We start from the raw sequence: 21,478 nt of genomic DNA on the forward strand, positions 1-21,478 counted from the left end.
CCTCTCCCTAAGTATTCCTTAGGAACTCCACTTCACACTTAGCCCTGGTCTACACTAGGACTTTAGGTCGAATTTAGCAACGTTAAATCGATTTAAACCTGCACCCGTCCACACAGTGAAGCCCTTTATTTCGACTTAAAGGGCTCTTAAAATAGATTTCCTTACTCCACCCCTGACAAGTGGATTAGCGCTTAAATCGACGTTCCCAGCTCGAATTTGGGGTACTGTGGACACAATTCGATGGTATTGGCCTCCGGGAGCTATCCCAGAGTGCTCCATTCTGACCGCTCTGGACAGCACTCTCAACTCAGATGCACTGGCCAGGTAGACAGGAAAAGAACCGCAAACTTTTGAATCTCATTTCCTGTTTGGCCAGCGTGGCAAGCTGCAGGTGACCATGCAGAGCTCATCAGCACAGGTGACCATGATGGAGTCCCAGAATCGCAAAAGAGCTCCAGCATGGACCGAACGGGAGGTACGGGATCTGATCGCTGTTTGGGGAGAGGAATCCGTGCTATCAGAACTCCGTTCCAGTTTTCGAAATGCCAAAACCTTTGTGAAAATCTCCCAGGGCATGAAGGACAGAGGCCATAACAGGGACCCAAAGCAGTGCCGCGTGAAACTGAAGGAGCTGAGGCAAGCCTACCAGAAAACCAGAGAGGCGAACAGCCGCTCTGGGTCAGAGCCCCAAACATGCCGCTTCTATGATGAGCTGCATGCTATTTTAGGGGGTTCAGCCACCACTACCCCCGCCGTGTTGTTTGACTCCTTCAATGGAGATGGAGGCAATACGGAAGCAGGTTTTGGGGACGAAGAAGATGATGATGAGGAGGAGGTTGTAGATAGCTCACAGCAAGCAAGCGGAGAAACCGGTTTTCCCGACAGCCAGGAACTGTTTCTCACCCTAGACCTGGAGCCAGTACCCCCCGAACCCACCCAAGGCTGCCTCCTGGACCCAGCAGGCGGAGAAGGGACCTCTGGTGAGTGTACCTTTTAAAATGCTATACATGGTTTAAAAGCAAGCATGTGAAAGGATTACTTTGCCCTGGCATTTGCGGTTCTCCTAGATGTAGTCCTAAAGCCTTTGCAAAAGGTTTCTGGGGAGGGCAGCCTTATTTCGTCCTTCATGGTAGGACACTTTATCACTCCAGGCCAGTAACACATACTCGGGAATCACTGTAGAACAAAGCATTGCAGTGTATGTTTGCTGGCATTCAAACAAAATCCGTTCTTTATCTCTCTGTGTTATCCTCAGGAGAGTGAGATATAATTCATGGTCACCTGGTTGAAATAGGGTGCTTTTCTTCAGGGACACTCAGTATAGCCCATTCCTGCTGGGCTGTTTGCCTGTGGCTGAACAGAAATGTTCGCCGCTGTTAGCCACAGGGAGGGGGGAAGGTTGAGGGGGTAGTCACGCGGTGGGAGGAGGCAAAATGCGACCTTGTAACGAAAGCACATGTGCTATGTATGTAATGTTAACAGCAAGGTTTACCCTGAAAGAGTGTAGCGACTGTTTTATAAAATGTGTCTTTTTAAATACCACTGTCCCTTTTTTTTTCTCCACCAGCTGCATGTGTTTCAATGATCACAGGATCTTCTCCTTCCCAGAGGCTAGTGAAGCTTAGAAAGAAAAAAAAACGCACTCGCGATGAAATGTTCTCCGAGCTCATGCTGTCCTCCCACACTGACAGAGCACAGACGAATGCGTGGAGGCAAATAATGTCAGAGTGCAGGAAAGCACAAAATGACCGGGAGGAGAGGTGGAGGGCTGAAGAGAGTAAGTGGCGGGCTGAAGAGAGTAAGTGGCGGGCTGAAGACAGGGCTGAAGCTCAAATGTGGCGGCAGCGTGATGAGAGGAGGCAGGATTCAATGCTGAGGCTGCTGCAGGACCAAACCAGAATGCTCCAGTGTATGGTTGAGCTGCAGCAAAGGCAGCTGGAGCACAGACTGCCACTGCTGCCCCTCTGTAACCAACCGCCCTCCTCCCCAAGTTCCATAGCCTCCACACCCAGACGCCCAAGAACGCGGTGGGGGGGCCTCCGGCCAACCAGCCACTCCACCACAGAGGATTGCCCAAAAAAAAGAAGGCTGTCATTCAATAAATTTTAAAGTTGTAAACTTTTAAAGTGCTGTGCTTAAAGTGCTGTGTGGCATTTTCCTTCCCTCCTCCACCACCCCTCCTGGGCTACCTTGGTAGTCATCCCCCTATTTGTGTGATGAATGAATAACGAATGCATGACTGTGAAGCAGCAATGACTTTATTGCCTCTGCAAGCGGTGATTAAAGGGAGGAGGGGAGGGTGGTTAGCTTACAGGGAAGTAGAGTGAACCAAGGGGCGGGGGGTTTCATCAAGGAGAAACAAACAGAACTTTCACAGCGTAGCCTGGCCAGTCATGAAACTGGTTTTCAAAGCTTCTCTGATGCGTACCGCGCCCTCCTGTGCTCTTCTAACCGCCCTGGTGTCTGGCTGCGCGTAACCAGCAGCTAGGCGATTTGCCTCAGCCTCCCACCCCGCCATAAACGTCTCCCCCTTACTCTCACAGATATTGTGGAGCACACAGCAAGCAGTAATAACAGTGGGAATATTGGTTTCGCTGAGGTCTAAGCGAGTCAGTAAACTGCGCCAGCGCGCCTTTAAATGTCCAAATGCACATTCTACCACCATTCTGCACTTGCTCAGCCTGTAGTTGAACAGCTCCTGACCACTGTCCAGGCTGCCTGTGTACGGCTTCATGAGCCATGGCATTAAGGGGTAGGCTGGGTCCCCAACGATAACTATAGGCATTTCAACATCCCCAACAGTTATTTTCTGGTCTGGGAATAAAGTCCCTTCCTGCAGCTTTTGAAACAGACCAGAGTTCCTGAAGATGCGAGCGTCATGCACCTTTCCCGGCCATCCCACACTGATGTTGGTGAAACGTCCCTTGTGATCCACCAGAGCTTGCAGCACTATCGAAAAGTACCCCTTGCGGTTTATGTACTCGGCGGCTTGGTGCTCCGGTGCCAAGATAGGGATATGGGTTCCGTCTATAGCCCCACCACAGTTAGGGAATCCCATTGCAGCAAAGCCATCCACTATGACCTGCACATTTCCCAGGGTCACTACCCTTGATATCAGCAGATCTTTGATTGCGTGAGCTACTTGCATCACAGCAGCCCCCACAGTAGATTTGCCCACTCCAAATTGATTCCCAACTGACCGGTAGCTGTCTGGCGTTGCAAGCTTCCACAGGGCTATCGCCACTCGCTTCTCAACTGTGAGGGCTGCTCTCATCCTGGTATTCATGCGCTTCAGGGCAGGGGAAAGCAAGTCACAAAGTTCCATGAAAGTGCCCTTACGCATGCGAAAGTTTCGCAGCCACTGGGAATCGTCCCAGACCTGCAACACTATGCGGTCCCACCTGTCTGTGCTTGTTTCCCGAGCCCAGAATCGGCGTTCCACAGCATGAACCTGCCCCATTAGCACCATGATGCATGCATTGTCAGGGCCCATGCTTTCAGAGAAATCTGTGTCCATGTCCTGATCACTCACGGGACCGCGCTGACGTCGCCTCCTCGCCCGGTATCGCGTTGCCATGTTCTGGTGCTGCATATACTGCTGGATAATGCGTGTGGTGGTTGATGTGCTCCTAATTGCCAAAATGAGCTCAGCGGCCTCCATGCTTGCCTTGGTATGGCGTCCGCACAGAAAAAAGGCGCGGAACGATTGTCTGCCGTTGCTCTGACAGAGGGAGGGGCGACTGACGACACGGCTTACAGGGTTGGCTTCAGGGAGCTAAAATCAACAAATGGTGTGCCTGTACATCAAGGAGTATTTCAGGCAGGACTGCACGGAGGGTTCCAATAAGAAATGGTGCACCAAAGTTATCGTTGTTATTGGAACAAGGAGGTTAGCCTGGCCTCTGATTGATACATGGCTAGATTAACCTCGCTGCGCCTTCTCTGTGACTGACTGCAGTGTGATCTAGACAGGGGAGGAGGAAAATGAGTACAAAACAAATCTGGTCTATTTCTTGTTCTGACCCACTCCATCTATCCTTTACATCTTTGGCTGGCAGCAGACGGTGCAGAAGGACTGCATGCCATCCACATCTCATGGCTGCTTGGCAGAAGATGGTACAGTACGACTGCTAGCCATCTTCATCTCTTGCCTGCCTGGCATAAGATGGTACAATACGACTGCTAGCAATCCTCATCTCTTGCCTGCCTGGCAGAAGATGGTACAGTACGACTGCTAGCAGTCCGTATCGCCTGCCCGCTCACCATAAGACGGTTCAATAGGACTGCAGGACTAAAGAGAATGACCTGGTCAAGTCACTCCAAATTTAGTCCCTGCGCCCATGTCTGCCCAGGCGCTCCCAGCCGACGTGGCCAGGAGCACCTCGGACACGACGAGGACGACTACCAGTCGTATTGCACCGTCTGCTGCCAGAAGGCAATGGGTTGCTGCTACTGTGTAGCAATGCCGTACCGCGTCTGCCAGCATCCAGGAGACATAGGGTGACGGTTACCTGAGCGGGCTCCATGCTTGCCGTGGTATGGCGTCTGCACAGGTAACTCAGGAAAAAAGGCGCGAAATGATTGTCTGCCCTTGCTTTCACGGGGGGAGGGAGGGTGGGAACGGGGGCCTGACGATATGTACCCAGAACCACCCGCGACAATGTTTTAGCCCCATCAGGCATTGGGATATCAACCCAGAATTCCAATGGGCAGCGGAGACTGCGGGAACTGTGGGATAGCTACCCACAGTGCAACGCTCCGGAAGTCGACGCTTGCCTCGGTACTGTGGAAGCGCTCCGCCGAGTTAATGCACTTAATGCACTTAGAGCATTTTCTGTGGGGACACACACACTCGAATATATAAAACCGATTTCAAAAAAACCGACTTCTATAAATTCAACCTAATTTCGTAGTGTAGACATACCCTTATTGTCAAAAAGTTTATTCTTTTCTGGCACGTTTGAAATATAGTCCTTTGAACTACCAGACTTCACATCACATCTGCCCTCTAGAGGGGTTACATATAATCCCAGCTCAAAATAATACATAAACTTAATACTATAAAGATTTTCAAGGATAGTGCAGGAAATTGCTATCTGTTGGATCTCCCCTGCCAAAGTGGGTGTAACTAGGGCTATGTCTACACTACAGCTGTCTGAAAAATTTATGTCGCTCATAATATTCCACTCCCCTGAATGACATAAATGACACCGACATAAGCGTTTGTGCACACAGCGCAGTGTTGGTGGGAGAGCTTCTCATGCCGACATAGCTTATGCCACTTCTGGAGGTGGTTTTTTATGCTGACAGGAGTGCTCTCTCCTGTTGGCATAGAGCATCTTCAGCTCGTGCGCTGCAGTGGCTCAGCTGTATCAGTACAGATGCAGCACTGAACATATAGATATGGCTTAGGATGGTTGATCTGCACCCTAGGGAAACCTATTGTCTTATTTCCTGGACAGGGCATCAGCAACCAAATTTGCATTCCCTTTAACACAAGTCATTTCCATCTTAATCTTGGAGCACTAATCTCTATTTTAGCAATGTGGCATTTGTCCTTTTCATTTGTTGTAGTCAGGTGAGTGATCACTGCATGCAATGGTCACATGTCATCCAAAAGAGTACTGCTGTAGTTTGCTGAGGGCCCACACCATAACCAAGCATTCTTTTTCCATTGTTGCATAGTTGTTTTTCCTCAGGGATGCAATTTCTTGGTCCCACACACTGTGGGGTGCCTCTCCTCTTTTCATCAGCTTGCATCAGCACAACCCTGAGCCTGTGTCAGAGGCATCTCTGAATACCATGGAAGCCTTTTCAAAGTTTGGATATACCAGAACTGGATCTGTACTTATGGCTTCTTTCAGTTCACAGAAGTTGCATTGACTCTGTTTGGACCAGATAACCTTGTCTGACTTACCCTTCTTACACACAGATCAGTGAGGGACAACCTCTGCTAATATCTGGCCATCCCAGTAAAGAATTGTACCTGGTTTTTGTGTCTGGGGAGTGGGGCAATTCTTAAACTCCACTCTTGCAGGCTCTGGTTTTATGCAGCCCCTCTCCACTCCATGGTCAGAATAGCCCACTTCGGCCACCCCCATTTTGCATTTTTCCACCTTTACAATCAGGCCTACTGTCTGAATGCTATAAAGCATCTTCCTTAACGGGGTCACATGCTCTTCCCAAATCTGACTGAAAATACAAATGTTATATTTTTTTGCTGGAGAAAGATTGTGACATTTTCCACAATGTCAAACCACTATATGCTCAGGATTTGGCACTGACAGCAAATGTGCAGTGCCTCTAACACTGGAATGAGCATCATAACTTGGTCCCCTGTACCTATGTCAGAGCACATGTGGTGTGATCCTGCCAGGCTTTCTGTTTCTTCTAAGCTCTAGATAGGTTCTCTCAGAGAAAACCCAGAAGGTCAGTGAGTTGTTTTTTTCCCCCAGAAACCCAACAAGGACTCCACCATGGACATTCCCTTGGGAGAAGCTGTACCTTCCCACTCTGCCCTCGTTAGGTCCAGGGAGCCCTGTACCCTCCTCCAATAGAGAAGTTCAAAAGGGGAGAATCCTGTGGATTTCCAGAGAACCTCCTAATAGGCAAATAACAGGTCAGGTAAATATTTATCCCAATAACCAGGCTGTTGGTCCACAAAGTTTTCAATATAATTTTAAGGATTCCATTAAATCTCTCAACCAGTCTGATAGCGTGGGGGTAGTAGGGAGACGACCAAAATTGTGGAACCGCACATTTCTCCCATAGCCCTTCATGTAGGGCAGACATAAGTTTGCCCTGCGATCAATTAAAACCTCAGGGATAACTGCCCTTGTCCCTGGATGAATGTTGTTAGCAAGGTATCAGCCAACTTGTCTGACTCTATGGAGGACAGAGCTACTGCTTATTGATAACGGTACTACCACCAGAATATACTTTTTCTCCATATGGGTAGTTTTGCTAAGGGGTCCCACAATATCCATAGCAATCCTCGGAAAGCATTCCTCTGTAATGGGAGGAGGAATCAGGACAGCCTTGCCCTTATTCCAGCCATTTTCCACCCTCTGACAGGGGTCACAGCTCTTTTGGCACTGCTCAAAAACCCCAGCCCCGTAGAAATTCTGGAGTAAGTGCTGTTTGCTGAGCTGTATTCCCAAGTGTCCCAACTAGCCTGAGTAGTCTAAGATGGTACTTTTGTGATACCACCAATTGTCTCTGTATACTCCATGGCTCAACATTGTTAGGGAGCATCCACTCTTTATAAAGCTACCTCTGATCCCAGAGAAACCTTTCCACGTACCATCCTGTCTGGAAGTTGCCTGGGGAGTCTGCTGCAGCCCTAGGTTTTCCTTGAGGGGTCAGTTAATTGTTCCTGCATGATTTCCAAAGCAGAAACTGGGAGAGCTTAGGCTGATCACTGGGGCCCACTTACACAGACCTCAGAGGGGGAATCAGGAGGACTCTGCCTAGCCCCAGGCCATGCATTCACACTGTCAGGCAGCAGCTCAGAGCCGTGTGCCAGCTTTCAGCTTGGTCTGAGGCAGGGGCTCTGGCTTTCTGCTTTTGGCTCCAAGTAACCCTACAAGTGGCGCAGGCCCAGGACTGCAGGTCATTTCCCAACAAGACCTCTACTGGTAGTTCGGATGGTACCCCAGCAGTGCTAGGGCCCTGATTGCCACCCCATTTCAGGTGGATCGGAGCCACAGGGACATGGAAATGGGGACCTATTATTCCCTGAATGGTCATGAGTCTATCTGGAATGATCTATGAGGGGTCTGCTGCTCATGGGCATACCAGTTACTTGGGTTCCAGTATCCCGCCATCGTTGGGCCATTTCCCATCCACCTCCACTGGGAAACAGTGTTTAATTGATTCCCATTTGGAGTCTGACAGAGTCATATTCACTGATGGGACTAGTTTTGGTTCCACTGATGGTGGAGTCATTGCCACCTGGACCTGCTATGTGCTACAACTAGCCTCTGATCAGCCTAGCACCAGGCAGTATTTTGTCTTATGACCACTTTTATGGCAATAAAAACGTATCAGCTCCCCAGGTTCCCTTTTTGGGCCCTTGTTATGATTTGCCTCCTAGCCATGTCTGGATTTAGCCCATTCTCCCTTGGGGGGGAGGGGAATGGGAGGGGGAGAGCTTGATTGGGTGGTCAGATTTGTGCTATCTCCCTTGATTTTTTTTTTTTAACTGCCAAAGGACTGTCTGCATGTTGGTTGGCCATTTCCCAGATACGGTCATGCCTCTAGGATCTTTGTCTATTAGCCATTATTTCAGGTTGGGGTGGAAGAGTTTAAGGAATTGTTCTACGTCCATTAATTCATAGACCTCATCGACCCTGGAAACCCTCCAACCAGTTCCCCATTTTCTTACATAGCCCCTAATTTGAGTTGAAACCACAGATCATGTCCCTTTTTTTCTGAACTCCCCAAATCTTCTATATGCAGGGAGAAGTTTAAACTTTGGCAAGAAAGCTTGTTTATGTTGCCCATGATCTTTATATTTCTCTCTGTCCATAGGGGGGAAAATGTCTAAGTCCTTTGTGATAGTAATGGAGCCAGGCACCAGACCATGTCCTCCTGCCCTATCTTATTCAATTCGCACCTCATTTTAAAAGCATTTAGAAACACATCCATGTCATCCCCTTCCTTAAAGCAAGGAAATAATTTGGAATCTCTGCCACTCACTGGGACAGGTGCGTGGGTGTCTGGTTTCACGTACTGGATTAGGGTTTTGTGGGTGCACTCTGTCATTTTCAAGATGATGTTGACATTCCACGTCCTCCTCTCTTTCCTCATGCTGTCAGTGGCACTCCTTGTATTCTCTCTCACCTGGGTGATACCCATCTTCAAGCATCTGGTTTTCAAAACACAGGTGGTTCATCTCCAGCTGTATCCTCTCGTGGTCTACCTGTAGATCTGCCTCCAATCCCTGTTACGTGATGCATTTGGTTTGTACAGAGAATGGAAATTGCCTCTGTCAGCATCTTCCCTGCTTCTCTCCAGTAAGGATTTTCGTCAACTGTCTCAAGTTGGGCACCCAAAACCAGTGGACGCTTTTGAAAATTTGGCCACTGGGTCCACTGGCTTCTCCCCTGGCCCGCTGCACTCTGCCCCAAAGCCCTCATCCAAACTACCACAAGCAGCATCTTGGAGCAGAGTTCTGCAGCATGCAGGTGCTACAGGGTCCCCATAAGCATTCTCTCCATGGTGTTCCCCAGTGCCATGGAACTGCTGCTGTAGGGTTCTTCTGTGCCTGGTTTGGGTGGAGATGAGGGGCACGTTTTACGCATAAACACTTCCTATAATTCTTAATCCTTTAATAAACTCTACCTTTTTTAAAATAAGAAAGTTTGGATTAGAGAGAAAAGCAAGCATCCGCATCGAATCTACTTCTGATAAAATATGGGTGGCTACATAATTTCTGAGCACTTGACTGCTGTAAGTGGTCTGAACTATGCGTGAGACTTGAACACCATATTAAAAATCAAATAAGAAAAACAAAACCAAATATATAAAAATGTGAACTCTTAGAACTCTTAGTTAGAAAAGAAAGACATGGAAGAAAAGAATTAGCCATTAAAATGGTTAAATTAAACAAGGCGCAAATCTGCACATGGATCTCTGCGGGGGACAACGGAGTCATAAATTTCTCTAAATAATGACTAACCCTTTTCTAAATCCACATATGTATATGATTTACCTTTTCTTTTTCTAACTTGGCAGATTTTGTGCACTATATAATGGTTTTGATCAGCTACAACATGCTGGATTAACCATATCTGTATTTCCAATTTAGTATGCTGATTGCATCACAGCTTGAACCAACATATGCCAGGACTGTTTATCCCTGCTTTGATGAACCTGCCATGAAGGCAACCTTTAATATCATAATTGTCCATCATCCCAGTTACGTGGCCCTTTCCAACATGCCTGCTATAGGTAGGTTAAAAAATGGACATCTGTATTTCTCCAAGTTACCTTAATAAAGGTTTGAATTTACTTGAACAGTGTATAATCATAACACATTATTTTACTGTATCATCCTGTACTATAGTGGTCTGTTATTGATGGGCTAAAGGCTCAAATATATGAAAATTCTGTTCAATTAACATGTTCTGTCCTAGCAATACAGAGCAATAATACAGAGCATTGAAGGGAGGTTAACTGTAAAAAAAGAAATGTAAGTGGAAGGAGGTTAGCAGAACATGACGTTGCAAAGACCAGGTTCTTAGGTATGTGTGGGAAGACTTTGAATGGTCCTATGGTAGTCCTTGCTGGTCAAAAGAGTAATTTTGATACATTACTGGAGGGAGACTCCTTCTCCCAAAAGGAGGCGGTTGCTGCTCCTGTTTGGGGACAGAAAGGGTTAGGGTTTGTCTACATGGGGAGTAGGGTGGGGAACACTGCTCCCTGGAGTTCCCCCCTTGCATAATGTGACTGGTCTCCTCATTTCCAGTGCCTTTTGCAGGCATCTGACTCTAACAAGATCTTCCATGGCTCAGCCTTCCGGCCAAGACACAAAGTTCAAACCCTTTCTGAGCTAACCGAAAGGTCCAAATGAAAATCAAAACAAGTCTGAATAGATTTTTTGCCTCCTTGGGCTATGTAAGTCTTCTGCTTCCACTTACAAACCCTATCTCAGGGTTCCCTGACACAGCAACCTACTCTACTCCCTGTGGGCTTTTCTCCAAAGAAGAGTCCTGCCACCTCTGCAGTCTCTCCCTGGATATTGCCCCCATTTCAGGCCCACCACAGGGATTGATTCTATTTCTTCTGCCTTCCTCGTGAGAGTGAACTCCCTCCCTCCCCTCTCCCAGGTCTTCTTCCCTCAACTGAGCTCAGCTCCATTTAAGTTGTCCTCTGTGGCTGGGGTCAGTCATTCTAACTCCATTACAACCAGCTGGGATCACTAATTATCCCTACCTGGCTAGATCAGAGGAAAGGTTGAAGGGTAACTGCTAGGTCATGGGCAAGGCTCAGTCCAGCTTACCTTAAAGGGCCAACCAGCCTGAGAGAGGGACTTATTTTGGAATAATTATTCCTGATTAACTCCATGTGCAAACTCCCCCCAGTCCCCAGAATATGAGTGCCTTATTTTGGAATGAGCATCTGCACATTGGGTTAATCAGGAATACTTAATCTGTTTTGAATTCATACCCTACTGTTGTTCCAGATTAACTTTCGTGTGGTAGGCAAGCCCTAAGAGACAAGGGTTGTTGAGGCAGGAAGATTATCTAATAGGTCTGAAAAAAAAGTCAGAGAGGGTTAGTAAAAATCTATAAATTCACAGGCAAATATGCACAGTCACAGTTTTGAGAGGTGGGTGGTGGTGGTATTGGGTCACCTTTCAATGGTGACATATCCATGTCTGGTAGCTGTGATTGATTGCACAACAGTTCATGTTCTGAGTCTTACTATACAGTGTTTACTCAGTATATTTTACTACATGACTTTTACTTACTTCTGAAGTTGTGGTGTTGTATGTGTGAGAGCTATACTTCCGTTATTTAAGGACAGGGGTGGGGGAGATTGTGTGTATCTTAAAAAAAAATTCTTGGGTGCTTATGAAAACTGCCTTAACAGTCACATAATTGAAATCTTCTGTTAATCCACAGAATAGACATGACAGGGTCAGCAGCCATGCAAGCTATTATATACTGCCCTGGCAATGTTTCTCACCACTGATTCTCACCTGATGTGGGATGCTGTGTGTGACAAAGACGCCACATGAGGGACAGATAGTATTCATGCAGGAACCCTAAAAAGCTGTGGGATTCCTTCCTTTCGTGTGTAAATATCTCTTTTAATATCCTTATCGTCATGATTCTTTATTTCTCAAGTACATAATTTTAAGTAGTAAAAGTCAACGGTTACCAAATCTGTGAGGCATGTAATGTAACTTTGGGACTAAAAGAGGGGAATATCTGTGAAGGTAGTCTGCAAATATTTCCTCTCTCAGAACCTCCTTCCATGGGTTTTTCTCTGGAGGGTCTGATTGGGCCCTTTATTTGAAGCATGTGAGATTTAAGCATTTGATAACTCTCAGGCATGTTTGATATTTACTTGAGTGATATTATGAACATACATATTATAGAAGTGTAGCATGGGAGAATATTTATGATGCTTGTCCACATCCCAAAACCAATTCACAGTTTGATGTGCTTCATAGATTTTGATGAAGAAGCTGAGGAGTGGAATAGTAGAGTCTTTGTATTTTAGGTAATAATTCAAGTACATGGAATGAGCTAAGTGGGAAAGTTGGCATGGTGCTATTGCCAAAATATATGTAGCCAGTGCTGTCATACAGAGTATAAAAGACTGGTTTTAAAACACAAACTCTTGTTTTATTGTATAGTAGTGATAGTTTGTTTCTACACTAAAATTGTGTTTGTTCTAGATACATCTGAAATGAAAGATGAGAATGGAAGCCTATGGACTGTTACCACATTTAACACGACACTGAAAATGTCAACTTATCTAACTGCTTTTGTGGTTTGTGACTTTGATTACATCACCAGGACTGAAAGGGGCAATGAGGTAAATAAGAGTACTCATAACTCATTAGAGCAGCTAACAGAATAAATTGGTTCTATGGTGCACCATATGTTTGATAAGATGTAACTTGTATTGAATATATGTCCTATTTTGAAAGTATTTGATTACATGGCAAAACTGTTAACATTTATCCAATAAATACATGTGCAGAAAAATCTCCTTCATAACAATTAGTTTATATACGCTGTACAGATCACTACATAAATAAATTCTGCTGTGAATGATGAGCAGAGTAAAACCTTCTGAGAAGTTACTACCCTGAAAGTATTTTTTGTAATTCAAGATCTCCTTAGCCCTTTTCATTTAAAAAGTGTAAGTCTGTTCCTGCTCCCACTGAAATTGGTGACAAGACAATAGGAGCTAGGTGAAAATATATATATATATATCCATATAGCCATATGTCCGCGTATTTAAAGTTAAAGCTGTCACTATTATTTTAACTCTATCCTTTGTGTCTGGGTATTAAAGAACACAATGGTGTGCTGATTTGAGACTCTTACAATACATTGGCAGAAAAGGGGAACTCAAGGTTGGAGAGACTATGTTAACTGAATACCTGTACCTTTTCACTTTAAATTAAAACCTGGAGATCAAATGCCTCTAAAACTGTGCCCATAAATTTTGCATTTACAACCACTTGCATGTGCAGAACTCACATCTGGGTTCAATTTTGCAAACTGCTATGTATTCAAAACTTGCTGGCTAAATTTTCAAAGGGTCTCAGATTAATGCGTGCACCCAAGTGGACATATAGATGGGGTAACAGTATATTTAATTTATCCATTTATTCATGCAAATACCTAAATTTTCTGTCCAAAAGCTCATTTCTGACCACAGACTGGTGCACATGCATTTTGCTGGTACAAGTTAAGATATCACTTTTAAAAATGTGGTCTTCAATGTTATTATGTTTTAAGGTGGTGTTTCATATTTAATAAAAGAACAACTAGGAAACTATCTATATACATTTAGACTCAAATCTTGGTCCCTTTGAAGTCAGTGCCAAAACTCTCAATGACTTCAATGGGATTAGGATTTGCCCATTAGTTTGTTCGGACAAGTGATAAATTGATTTTTTTTTTCTTGTATGAAAAGTTTAATTGCAGGATCTGATACGGACAGACAGCATTTCCAAAACAGCTATTCAGAAATGTTACCCTCACAGAAGAGAGGTGAAGAAAGTGAAAATTTAAGTAGTCTAAAGTAACATTTCCTTGCTTTATTATAGATACGTATTTGGGGTCGGAAAGAAGCAATTAAAAATGGGTATGCTGAATATGCTTTAAATATCACAGGCCCACTCTTTTCATTTCTGGAAGATTTATTTAACGTCAGCTACCCGCTTTCAAAAACAGGTGAGGTACCTTCCTTTCATTTAAACACAAATGGTTGCTGATGATGTAATATCTACAGAAATACTGGGTCCTGTCTTGCCAGACTCTTACTTTAATCAGTGCAGGATTCAGAGAATACTAGCCCTAGGGTTGCCTACTTTCTAATTGCACAAAACCGAACACCCCTGCCCCACCCCTTCTCCAAGGCCCCACCCCTCCACTCACTCCATCACCCCTCCCTCCGTTGCTTGCTCGCTCTCCTGCACCCTCACTCACTTTCACTGGGCTGGGGCATGGGGTTGGGTGTAGGGAGTGAGGGTTCTGGCTGGGGGTGTGGGTTCTGGGGTGGGGACAGGGATGAGGCGTTTGGGGTGCAGGAGGGGGTTCAGGGCTGGGGCAGGGGGTTGGGATGCGTGTGGGGGGTGTGGGCTCTGGAAGGGAGTTTGGGTGTGGGAGGGGACTCTGTGCTGGGGCAGGGGGTTGATGTGTGGGAGAGGACTCTGTGCTGGGGCAGGGGGTTAGGGTATGGGGAGCGGGTTTGGGGTGTGGGGTCCTGGTGGTGCTTATCATGGCTCCCAGGAAGTGGCCACCAGGTCCCTGCGGCCCCTAGTCCCATGGGCAGCCAGGGAGGCTTCACATGCTGCCCTCACGCCAACAGGCGCCGCCCCTGCAGCTCCCATTGGTCGCGGTTCACAGCCAATGGGAGCTGTGGAGCCGACACTTGGGCAGGGGCAGCGCGCAGCGCCTCCTTGGCTGCCCATGCACCTAGGGGCCGCAGGGACCTGGCAACTGCTTCCGGGAGCTGTGCAAAGCCAGGGCAGGTTGGGAGCCTGCCTTAGCCCGGTGCCCATGCTGCGCCGCCGACCAGACTTTTAATGGCCCAGTCGGCAATGCCGACCAGGGCTGCCAGGGTCCCATTTCAACCAGGCATTCCAGCTGAAAACCAGATCCCTTCTTTCTGTGCAGCATCTTTCATTAATCTGTAAATCAGTGACCTCTCCCCACACTGATCTTGCTTTCTCTGAAATATCGTTCCTAACGTAATTAACCCACACCTCCCCAAAATTTCCTTGCTTCCTGTACTATGTCCCCATCTAACTTGTAAATTACCAGCATCTCTTTGCACCTTACTAGCTTTTGGTGCAGTGTCTTATCCTAATTTGTAACTCACCAACATCTCCCTGTATCTTCCTTCCTGGAAAAAAGTCCCCTGTAGGCAAACTCTATTTCTGCTTAGAAGGAAACGTGCAATAGCCATTTCTTAAACCTCATTATCTTAGTTTTATGTATACCTTGTGCAAAGGTTGTAGACATCATTATGGGTCCTGACTCACCACTGAATTTTTCCAGTTTTACACCAGTATAACTTAATTGATTTCAACAGAGTGACACAGATATAAACTAGATCAATGGAGTGGTGACATAGGCCTCTTAGTAAAAATTTCAGCCTTGTGATGACATTGGTTACTAAGCAGACTTCCTTTAGACTTCATTTGAGAGTTTGGCTTAAAAATCCATGGCATGATGTGACCCATTGTGAATGGTTTCATGTAAACACTGAGCACATTTGTTATGAGCTCAAAAACAGAAAGTTAAAAATCAATACATTTCAGTTTAAAAAATTGGGCTCTTCTTAATATATAAGAGCTAAAGAAATAATTTTTAACCACCAGTTTCCTTTTATTTTGTACTCTGACAATTTAAAATACCTAAATAATTTTTTAATAGTCTGGAAGATGAAATTTGCTCATTAGTTACCACCTATATAGTTTTAAATTAAATATCCCTTGTTGATATCCTTGATGTCCATTCAAAATCTTTCTTCATTTTCTTCAATGTCCAAATCCAGGGTGGATAAAAATTAAAGATCTTTTTTTTAAAAAAAATTGAAATTGGATTTTTTATTTAAATTTGTATTTAAACTTTTTTATTTTTAAATTTTATTGAAATTATACTGTTTTTCTTTTTAAAAATAAACCTGTTTAAAATGACATCTGAATTTAATACAAAGGCCTAAACTTATTGTAATTTAGTTGTAAATGTGAAACATCTTTTCATAAGAGATGTTTATGAATCCAAAATATTTTGTTTAATAAACATTTTATATGCTGTGTTTTGTGTTTAATTAAATCCCAGTTACCATCCTAGACACAAATCATGAGCAAAAAGTTAATTAACTAGTAAATAAACAATATATTATTCACCATTTTCTAACATACAAAAATATACAATTAATAAGAATCTGAAAATATTAAGCTATATAATTCCTTAAATAAATGTTTATAATTATAGTGTACCTCCTCGGTAGCAAAAAGATACCAAATCTAGTGTAAAGGCTCTATTTAGTTGTAAATCAACATATTCTTCAGATAGTGTCTCTGTGCTCCATTTTGCGTACGCCTGAGCTCTGTGCCTTCAATCTAAGATTTTTTCGTAGGGGTGCTCATCTGGCCCACACATGTGCCCCACACATCCTCGTGTCTAGCACCGAGACTATATGAGGCTGCATGGGTGAACCACCCTCATTCCTTCACAACCGCCATTGGCTTGAGACAGTGTCTACTGTGTGCCTGTTCTCTGATATTTAGCTTTTTTTCTCAGATAGTTAGTTACCTTATGGTTGGTTACCCTTTTGTGTTATAGTTACTGGAAAAATTATTCCATTTGTTTTGCTTTTCTTTCTCAAAAAAAGCAAAAGCAAACAAAAACCTCTTTTTATTCATATAGTTGTGTAGTTAGGAGATTTCCTCTCCTAGGGGTTAAATTTTCATTAGTTTTGCTCACGAATGCTGGGATCCCCAAGATTCAAGAGGTGTCTCTCCTGTCATGAGGCTATTCCAAAAAGTGACAGACGCTCCCAGTGCCTCCGCTGCCTGTGTGGTACTCATATCCCCAGTATGTGCAAGATCAGCACTTCCTTCAAGGGTAGATCCTGAAAAAATAGAAAAATTAAGTTTAAACTCCTAATGATGGAGCAAACTTTATGTTCCGCTTCAGATCCAGGGGTACATAGACCTCCCAGTACAGCTAGTACCCCATCCACACTGAGATCTTGGTCACCAGAGACGGGTAGTAAGGCAGGCAGCACCATGGAACTGAGTACATCTACGGTGCTGAAGTTCTCATTCATATCTGCCTATAAGCAGAAGGAGGTAAGGAGTAAATCTCCAAGAATCTCTCGGTCACCATCTCACAAGAAGGCTACAGGAAACCTCAGGTCACAAGGGTAGTTCCATGTAGGCTCCCAGCGAGGCTGGTACTGCAAAGGCAAAGAGAAGTCAGTCCTCTAAGACAGACTCCATATCAAGTTCAGATTCCCATACCCAGAGAGCAGAGACATGGTTGAAAAGACCAAGCCGATCCTGGAACAATACTTGGTACCGATAACAAGAAGATAAATAATACCAAAGACTGCTTGCCTACCTGTGGTACTGAGGGAATCGGAACCCAACTCACTCCCATACTAAGTACTTGGTACCAGCTGCATCAGTACCAAACCCATCCTTCACAGGTTCCCACTAAGCCCAATCTTTGATACTGTTGGTACTGCAAGAGTTTAGGTACCCTAAGGATCTGATAATATCTTGTGAGCTGGAGTATTTTCTTTGAATGAGTGGAGGTTTGTCACTGTCAAGATGCTTTCAGTGACCAACCCCTCTATCACCTAAAGCACCACACTCACCTTCATCTACTCTGCAAGTGGAACAGCTGTCCCCCCTGTCCCCTTACAGTATATGGAAGAGAACATATCAGATTCTCAAATTTTGGTGCAGGTTCCCCTATCTGTTCTGGGACACATCACTCTCCCTGCTATACTAACATATTACAGGAGGATAGACTTCAAAGGATGCCCATGTGGCAGGAACACAGATGGCTGCCTCCACTTTTGCCATTTGGGCCCCCTCAGTGGCCTTGCTGAGATCTGTGGGCCTTCTATCACTAACAATTTACATCAAGGTCTTTGTAACATCGGAGGGAACAGAGAGGGACCCATTCTTCTCAACCCCCTTTACCACCACATATGCCAGAGGAAGAGACCTTTGAGGAGCAAGAGGCAAGGGCTGATAAGGAAGTGACACCTCTTAATAATATTTCCTCCACATCTCATGATGAAGTTGTCATGCCTCCATCACCTTCTGTGGCAGATGACTTCAGGCAATTTCAGGAACCAAGGAAGTGGATTTCTGACATGCTGCAGATTCCCTTAGTGGAGGTTCAGTAGTCCTACCATAAACTCCTATATTTTACACACTTGATATCTATGAAGATTGCCATTCTGGTCAATGAAACTTTTATGGAGCCTGCTAAGATGGTTTGGCAAACTCCAGCTACCACACCGCCTACCTGCAAGAGGGTGGATAAAAAGTATTATGTTCCAGTTAGGGAATTGGAGTATCAATTTTCTCACCAAGTTCCAAATTCCCTAGTAGTGGAGGCCATTGATGAAGGCAGACAAACATAGCTCAAAGTCTACCCTGTACACGAACAACCACAAGAGGCTTGATCTTTTTGGTCAATAAATCCTATGCTTCAGTCACACTTCAGTTCAGAATACCAAACCATCTGGTGATCATGACCAAATCCAACAATTCTTTTATTGAGCATTGAGCACCCATAGTTCTTTATTTTCTAAAGAAAAGTGCCTTTTCATTGGTTGATATAAGGAGAAGTTACTCACCTTGTGCTGTAACTGGAGTTCTTTGAGATGTGTGTCCCTGCAGCTATTCCACTACCCATTCTCCTTCCCCTCTGCTTTGGAGTCTCCCTTGTGGGTCTTTGCAGTGGAGAAGGAACTGAGGGCGGTTTACTCATGCAGCCCCATGTAACCTCGGTGCAGGGCGCAAGCATGTGTGGGGCACATGTGTGGGCTGAATAGGCACTGCTACCAAAAACCTCCCTTCATAGACACAGGTGTCCCTGAAGTGGAGCACCCACAGGGACACCCATCTCGAAGAACTCCAGCTACTGCACAAGGTGAGTATTCTCTCCTTTTAATGGTTATATCAACCAGTGAGAATGGACCTTCCTTTAGAAAATAACTGACGCACAAATGGTGAAGTTGATTAAAATCAAAGATTTAAATCAAGGCCTTGATTTAAATCAACCCATCCTGCCAAAATTTATCTGAATCATAGATGTGATGAGCTCACTGCTTATCAGGCACAATGGGGAATACAGGGAAAACAGTCATGGTGGAGTGAGACTTGCTGTGAGGCGAGAGAGAAGGTGTTTCTGGGGCAACTTGATCCATGCAAAAGAGTGGAAATGAGCCTCTCTGCTCACCCAGGGATACAGAGTTTGAGAAGGAGCCTTTCTTATCAGTAGCCAGGAGCCTTTCTTATCAGTAGCCAGGATGCAAAAAGCGGGGGAAATTACACGCCTAAAAGCCATGAGAGAGAGAGAGAGAGAGAGGAAAGATGTCTTTTTCTGCTCCCTCCCTCCTGCATGCTCCCATAACTGTGGCAAAAGCAAGACAGAGAGAATGGAGAGCCAGAAGTACTTAGGAGTGAGGACAGTTGACTCTACTCTCTCTCAGCAGCTGGGAGGAAAATCCCTTTATCAAATATTTTAGTTCAGAGTGTACTTTGGTACATGAAACTGTTGATGGGTTTGGCTTGGACTTAGTTGATTTTTGTTTTTCTGACGGAAAGGGCAGCATCACTAGAGAGGCATAGCAGTCTCATAAGCAGTTAAAGACATGAAAGAAAACAATTCCAAAAAGCGTTTTCTAGTTTATTGCAATGGTACAGCAGAGAACCACTAAAATATATATCTTGTAATTGCACATTGAGTAAACATAGAACAGTCATGTAAGCCTCTTACTCTTGAAAATTTTAAAGATTTTTTTTTTCTGTTTAAATCAATTTAGATCTGGTTGCACTGCCTGATTTTGGAGCAGGTGCTATGGAAAACTGGGGGCTAATTACTTTCCAAGAATCATCCTTGATGTACATCCCAAGTGATCAATCCGGAGGCAAAAAGGCTATGATTTGCCTAATTGTTTCACATGAGCTAGGACACCAGGCATGTGGTAAAACATTCTGTATATGTGTTTATCTATGAAGTTGCTCTTTTCCAGTTTATATAGATGCAAAGTCACTATTTAATATGGGAAAATAGCAACTTACATGTAGGGGTGTAACAGTTTTGATGGTAACTAGAGGAAGGAATGCTACAGTAATAACCAAAGCCATTGTTTCAGTTGGTTGGAAGATACTTTGGTTATAAATTAACTTGGCAGATCAATATAAAAAACAAATTTCAGCATGACACAGGAACTTCCACCCAATATCTGTTTATCTTGAATGAAATGCTGATTTTGGAAATACTGATGACAGTATTACCATTATTTGAAAAGTTGACTCAAAGGGGTCATGGATATACACGTCTACTAATGAACCATTTGTTTATTTTCTTACGAGATACTTGGCTACCTTCCAAGAAAATACTCTACCCTAGCAATGAACATGATATGCATATCGAGATAGAGTAATAATTCCCACAATGCATTGATGGGAGAATAGACTCCATAAACAATGTTAATTTTTAATGGGGATAGATGTAGCTATCGAAGAAGGTAAATAGTGAATGGGCTATGGAACTATAGAATGAAGGCAAAGTAAACACATTTTTATCTGTAGCTGGAACTGTTTGCATAATGACCTTCAGAATTTAAAATTATTTGGTTTGGAATGATAAAATAGTTTCACTTCATTTTTTACTATACTTCATTTAATAGTACTTTTGTCAAGAGAAAGTATTTTAAACAATAAAGTTAGCAAAAAGAGTTTAACTTGGCTAGTCCACATGTACACCCTCCTGACTTTGTCTGTTCATCTGACGGTCTGAAAAGTTAGTGTGTTTATTGAGGGCCAGTAAAATAAATATTACTTATTAAACATAGTTTTTACATAAGGTAACAGAGCTTAAGGATCAACAAATAACATATAATGAAATCACAAATCCCCAAATGATATATCAGATTTTTGTTAAATATAAACTGCCAACTATTAGTACATCACAGCTGTTGTGGAAGTTTTATTGCTCATCAGGATATGGATTTGCTGATTTTGGAAGTGGCTGTTTCCCCAGTTCTGTTTATCATCTACTTGACAATTTCCTTTTGTTAAGAACAAGGAAAAACAAAATAATATTATTTAATTGGAAAGAAGCTATTTTGAAAATACTTTTGTGTATTATTTGAGAAATGTCATATTTTCAAATTGTAGTCTGGCTTTCTCTGCTAGATTTACAAATGTATAAGTGACTGCTTTAATTTAAATAGAATGGCGAACTGTTTAAAATCACTGTATATGCTTATGTTATGAAATCTGAGACCAAGGAATTAAAAAATATACAACCACTGACCTGCATCTGTGTGGCTTTTCTCAAGTTGTATCTTTGCACTACTGAATTTCCACCAACTGGAAAAAATTATAGCATTTGATTTGTGAAAATGTATATACATTAAATAAAGTCACACTGTTCTCTTGATCATTCATGTCTGTTTAACATATAGGAATGAAAGCAGCAGTTCAAAGAAATGCAATCTGAGACATTTTTTCTTTTCTATT

At 43.9% G+C, this 21,478-nt stretch overlaps 1 protein-coding gene across 1 annotated transcript in view; it reads left to right on the forward strand.

Annotated features, from left to right (window-relative positions):
* LVRN (laeverin) overlaps positions 1 to 21,478 on the forward strand; it is a 67,346-nt gene that overhangs the window by 11,918 nt on the left and 33,950 nt on the right. The window contains exons 2-5 of the mRNA XM_073344753.1: positions 9,812 to 9,954; positions 12,413 to 12,552; positions 13,799 to 13,925; positions 19,774 to 19,928. Of these exons, the coding sequence (XP_073200854.1) occupies positions 9,812 to 9,954; positions 12,413 to 12,552; positions 13,799 to 13,925; positions 19,774 to 19,928 (565 nt within the window). The remainder of the gene's footprint in view (positions 1 to 9,811; positions 9,955 to 12,412; positions 12,553 to 13,798; positions 13,926 to 19,773; positions 19,929 to 21,478) is intronic.

This window comes from Lepidochelys kempii, chromosome 5 (assembly GCF_965140265.1).
Source record: "Lepidochelys kempii isolate rLepKem1 chromosome 5, rLepKem1.hap2, whole genome shotgun sequence".
In the NCBI taxonomy this organism is placed as follows: domain Eukaryota; kingdom Metazoa; phylum Chordata; order Testudines; family Cheloniidae; genus Lepidochelys; species Lepidochelys kempii.